The sequence below is a fragment of the Castanea sativa genome, chromosome 11, assembly GCF_040712315.1.
Source record: "Castanea sativa cultivar Marrone di Chiusa Pesio chromosome 11, ASM4071231v1".
Classification (NCBI taxonomy): Eukaryota; Viridiplantae; Streptophyta; class Magnoliopsida; order Fagales; family Fagaceae; genus Castanea; species Castanea sativa.
The window spans coordinates 37,738,801-37,744,708 of record NC_134023.1 but is presented as its reverse complement, the minus strand read 5'-3'; the positions used below and the strand labels follow the sequence as shown (position 1 = coordinate 37,744,708).

General features: G+C 36.2%; 1 protein-coding gene across 1 annotated transcript; it reads right to left on the bottom strand.

Moving 5' to 3' along the window:
- Nucleotides 1-1,101: 1,101 nt before the first annotated feature.
- Nucleotides 1,102-5,619, bottom strand: LOC142615857 (glycosyltransferase BC10-like). The gene is made up of 2 exons (XM_075788767.1): nucleotides 4,169-5,619; nucleotides 1,102-1,499 (listed from the first exon to the last, which is right to left on the bottom strand). The coding sequence occupies exon 1, from the start codon at nucleotides 5,265-5,267 to the stop codon at nucleotides 4,179-4,181; it is 1,089 nt and encodes a 362-aa protein (XP_075644882.1). The 5' UTR covers nucleotides 5,268-5,619; the 3' UTR covers nucleotides 1,102-1,499; nucleotides 4,169-4,178.
- Nucleotides 5,620-5,908: the final 289 nt, after the last annotated feature.

The window sequence follows — 5,908 nt, the reverse complement described above, 5'->3', positions numbered from 1 at the left end:
AAACATTGGTATTCCTTTTTGTACTTCGACATAAAGGAATAAAATTTTAGGATTTTCCCGTGTTTACTTTGCTTATTGTGTGCTGGCATTGCGTGCTGCTCTTTCCTTTGTGTAATAAATAGCAATGCATTACAATCTTCAAATCCTCCGATCCATACAATCTTCAACAGGAACCAAGCACCAATCAAGTCTAATAAAAAGCCCTAAAACTGATCAAAAACCGGTCAACGATTCTTTGACCGTACCAATTTTAAAAACATAACTGCAATTGAAAGATTAAGTTATTACCCTAATAATAACTAGTCTCATCACACACGCTTTACTTGTGTGATGCGCTTTGCTCGAGTGATGAGGCTCTTTTTTTATTTTGAGTTTAATGTAATTTTTTAATTTGAATTTATCTATTGTTAGTGAGGTTATGGAATTTTTTAAAAACTAAAATTTAAGATTTGAAATGAAGTAAACTACTAGGTCTAGTGTGCTAATTTTAGGAAATATATATATATCAAACGTGTATGAGATATATTTGAATAAAAAACACTAATTTTTAAGAAAATAGTTTCTCAGGTAGTTTTTTTTTTTTTTTGAATTTTATTAAATTACAATTTTAACCTCATTTTTTATTTTTTAAGAATAAATGTGCATTTAGCTTCAACTTAAAAAGCCAACTTATTTTACTATTCAACTTATTTTTACTACTATTCATGAGCTCTTTACACTTTTATTATTATTTATAAGTCTCACGATACTATTTCAGTTAATTTTTACCTTTATCTACCATGCTTTTAGTAAAAAAAAAATTTAGTTTCAACAAAATAAACGGATCCCAAACAAACCCTAAGAATTATTTAATTAGATTAGGAGTATTTTTGACATTTTTTACAACTATAACTAACTTTATGAACCATCTAAATATATAGAGATAATAAAAATTGAAAGATTAAGCGAGTCACCCAATAATCATCTCATACTGTTCTTTTACTTTCCTTGGGATCGTGGGTACCCATTTTTCCAAACTTTTCAACAGTTACAGCCCTGATTGAATATTGAATAATACCAAACGGCAGAGAGAGATAAAGCTCCATAAGAAGAAGACGAAAGTGAAAGTAAAATAATTAACATAAATATAGATACAGGCATACAGCTTAAAAGCAAGGTTGGCGCAAGGAGCGAAGGGGAGTTTTTTTTTTTTGTTCAATTAAAAAAGGATAAAAGCAATGTGCCTTGGTACTGCTTTTTTCCCACTCCTCGCTAAGCCCACCGTCGTCCACACCACACATAGATACATTCAACAAGAAAAAGGTCAAAAAAGGCCGACCGACATAGCTTTAAGGTTTTTGATCCTCGTGGTCTAAACTTGTTCTATACAAAGACAAACAACTATGACGAAGCTTCCTCTATTCACTTTGGGTCTGGGCCTTTGTCCCACACTCCAATTCAAAAGCATCATTCTTTTTTCCCACTTTCCAAGTCCAAAGATTCCATTCAATGTCCTTGTCCTGCAGAAATTAAAAAACAAAACATGGTCACGTGAGTGCGATATTTGAGGGTCTGAGCCTGGTGTGAGTGTGAGCATCATCAGGGTCCAAGTGTAACCCACGTGAGCTAGCTGCCATTCTCATTTATTAGAACTTTGAATCAATTTCTCATTTGTTTGACACATAGTGAGATCTAGCAATACAAATAAGGACAATTCTAGATTTGGATCATATGATGTTAATGTCAACAATTTGTCAACATGACCTGTATGACTCAAAAAATGAAACCCATATCTCATAAAAAAGTCTATCAAAATATAAATCTTATTTTAGTGGAAGAGTAATTCTGTAAATCATGAACAACAATTCCTTCTACAGCATTTTATCATATGAAGTAACCACTAATCAAGAAAATTTGGTAAGGTGTGCAATTCTAGCATGGAATTCCTCTCTTCTTTGAGTAAAAAGAAAAAAGGTGGTTTTGAAATTTTGACAAAATTTGTGTTTGGTAGGTTCTTTGAGTAAAAAGAAAAAAGGTGGTTCTGAAATTTTGACAAATTTTTGTTTGGTAGGTACATTAACAAAGCTTGAAACAGAGGAAATCAGCTTTTGGAAGACAGTAAGACCTACAATGAAAGTCTCTTTTTTTTTTTTTTTTTGGATTTAGAGCTGACGATAAATGTTGTAAAACAGCTATGACGATATTTCCTGTAAGTACCTGTATTTCTTTAAGTATATTGAACATTGTAAAACTATGTGCTAAATTTTTAAATGGCATGGAGCACACAGTTTGTTAACCACTCACAATGTATGTCTAAAAAAGACTCAAAAAGTTCTCATCAAATTTTAACACAACTTCATTGTCAATGTCCCTTTTCCAAATCATGTGTTGCGTTCTTATTGCTTGTTGCTAACAAACCTTATACATGCCTTCTACGTGTCCCTGTAAATATTAAATAATATACACATTGTCCCAACTTCTCATAAATCCATAAAAACACCTTTAGTATTTTTCAATGATAAATCATCCAATGTCGGCAATAGATAGAAACAATCAAAATTAGGGCCCCCATATCATGTTCTGCGTATTCTATAGTCTAGCATTTTGTTTATCTTCTTCTAAGACACGTACCCCTTAATACTTGGATCCCACATCCATAACAAAAGGGCTTCAAATTATTAAGTTTTTTCTTATCTCATAAAGTTGAATAATAGATGCCCAATTTGCGGACCAGAAGACACATGGGGTACTAAATGCTAATGCCAAAGAGATAGTACAAATTTGGTACCCTAAATATTTCCAAATCTTCCAATCACAACCTAAAAGCTCCGCCATCAACCACTAAATATTGATGGGTCACCAATCACCTAATCGTGGCACCTAATTGTGTAAGCAAAAGTTGCCCCCATCAAACCCACCGAAGAATTGGGTCCAACTAAAGTGCGCATAATAAACAAGAGTAGCTATAGATACCAAACCCTACATTAGCTTCTATCATATACAAAAGGACAAAGGCTCCACTAAACCGTGCTGAAACAGAAATAGGAACTAGCTACTGCTAATAACTGAGTATGGGTGCTCTAAAAATTAATCAGTCAGCAAGAGTTCCATTTCACAATTAAGATTTTTTTTTTTTTTTTGGATTTGATAGTATGTACAATACCAATTAAACGATATTAGATATACTTCAGATTTATAACATTTAATCTTCGCCATGAAATATATTCATTTTCAAATCTCTAAAGTTTAAACCCCAAGGTCCTCAACTAACTCGTAAATTCTAAAGATGAGAATTTCCAGACAATTTCTTTCAATAAAGAAGTAAAAAGCACAGTTTGAGGTACCACACCCGTGTTGTACAGGTTTCATAACTGGCATTTCATGTTATAAGTTTTCAGAAATTACTTGGGTCGTACCTGTATCGTACCTGTATGTTCATGCTTCCTAGCCAAAGAATAAACAAATCAAAGCCGCTTAACTTAACTCAGACTCTATGTACCTGGGTCAACTCAGTGACTTTCGAAAAAAAAAACATCCAAATTGATATACAATTAGTTCTAGTGACTCTACATTTGGATATATACTTAGATTTAGATTCAGACTTCGATATATACTAGATTGACATCTCCAAGCAACTCAATTGTAACAAGCAATAACAAGCAAGAATATACGCATGCAATGGATTTCTAAACACACTACCTTCACTTTACTCTTTATCCTAATATCTTATAACTTGACCCCACCTCATTGCTTACCCTACTTATCTTTTTCGCAAGTAATTGAAGAACGCACTCCACCAAAAGTCAAAAGAGTAGATAAAAAGCCAAACAAATACACACCCACTTTCACGAATTCCTAAATAGTCGACTGTAAAAGTGATAAATTAAAAAAAAATCACGTTTTTCCAAATGGTCGACTGTGTCTGTCTTGCTAATTCACAATTTCCACCACTTGCAAAATGGAATAGTTATTGGTCGACTGTGAGTGATGGGTAAAAAGTGATTTAAAGTTTCACTAAATGTCAATTTTGATGGAAAAAAAAAAAGAAAGAAAAGTAATGGATAGATGAGAAAAAAGTGTCTACTACTCGGCGAAATTAGGGTTTCCCTAGATTTTTGCATAAAAAAAGCCAACGTGATAAGACTGTGATAAGACTAGAAAAAGTAAAAGTAAAAAAAAGAAGCATTACCGGTTTCAATTCAGTCTCGGAAAATAACATCATCGGCGATCTCCATCAATGGCTTCAGGCATTCAGGGGCGAACTTCCTAGCAAAAAGGTGAGAGTAACTCGAATTCGATTCCCTCAACTTGTACACAAGTTCCTTCGACACTTCCTCGGGCGTGTACAAGTGCGGGTGCCCATCAACACTGTCAGTCCAATTCACATTCGTGAGCGTGTAATGGGTACACCCTTCGGGATCCTCCATAGACAAAAGGGTAGGAAAGTAGTGTTCTTCAGGGTAACACGAGTCGAGATTCAAGCACGGAAGCTTGAACTTGTTCCAATACTTCTTGTCTTTGATGACCATTAAAGCGTGCTTTCGATTCAGCGTGAAAAACTGAGATCCAACCCTGAATCGCTCGAACGGGACTTCGGGGAGCATGACGCTCTCGCCGCGCGCGTTGTACCTGTCGAGCAAGTTCGGGTCGTCCGAGATTATCTCGATGAAGCTTTGGTAGTTCGGGAAAATCGAGAATGGCTGTTTGGTCTTTTTGTTTCGGTTAAGGGTGTTGTGGAAGAGGAAGTTGTAGACGTAGTCGAAGGAGTGGATTGGGATACAATGTTGGGAGACGAGTGTGAAGTAAAGGTTCAAAGGGTCGTCGAGGAGGGCCTTGGCGATGAGCCTACGCGCGGCGGAGATGAGTGAGGGCGACGCGCGTGAGGTTTTCTTGGCCTCCGGGATGAACTTGTTTTCGAAAACGCCTGTGGGGGGAGTTATTGTGGCGGAAGGGTCGGCGTGGATGTAGATGTTGAAGAGGTGTTTGTTTTTGTTTTGGTTGAAAAACTTTTCCCACAAGGGGGAGAAAGTGAGATCGGAGTTGGTGAGGAAAAGGAAAGCGATTTTGGGTTTTGGGTTGGTGTGAGTGCCCAAGCGAGAGTGGACTGAGCGCTGTGTGGAAGTGGAAGCGACTGTGGCTTTGCTGAAAAGGGAAAGGTCTGCGAGTTCGTTGTTTGGGGGAGAGAGTGGGACTTGTTTGGGTGGGAGGAACTGAGGGGCGAATAGGAAGAGGAGAGGGACTGTGAGGAAGAGAGCAAAGGTGAGAACAAATGGGGTTGATGAGTACATGGTGGTGTGTGTGTGTGTTTGTGTCAAGAGTGTGAGGAATTGGGAGAAGATCTTAGGCAAGTTTTGGAGTGATGGGTATAAAAGCTTTGGGATATTTTGAAGAAAAGATTTGGGGAGTGAAAAGCGTTTTCTTGGGGGTGATTGATTTTAAGTTGAGGATAAATTGATAAAGTTGTAGTGGAAACCGGGCTAGTAGTTATGGGAATTGGGGGAAGGAAAGAATTGGGACTAAAAAAATAGGGACGATGCCCATCATTGTTTTTGTTTTTAATTTTTTGAGAATGGAGTCGAGAGAGAGAAATGGGGAGGGGAGAGTGAAAATGCTTATCAAGTAGTAAGTATGTGGTTCTCTAACCTTTCGCTTTTTGGTGGAGTAGTGGACTAGAAGTAAAGGATGAGACTTTCTGAAAAGCAAATAGTGCTTTTTTGTTCTTTTTGGGTGCTGCTTGGGTCTTTATCAGAGTAGTTATTCTTTTAATTTAATTAATGGGTATTGAGCAATGAAATATTAATAATGATGTATGCCTCTCTTGTGTCTTAAACTTATATTTTTATTATGTATATTAGTATTATGCCATGCGGTATATAATTTAATTAAGAATCATATAAAAATGAATATCTTCTTTTATTATATAGATATA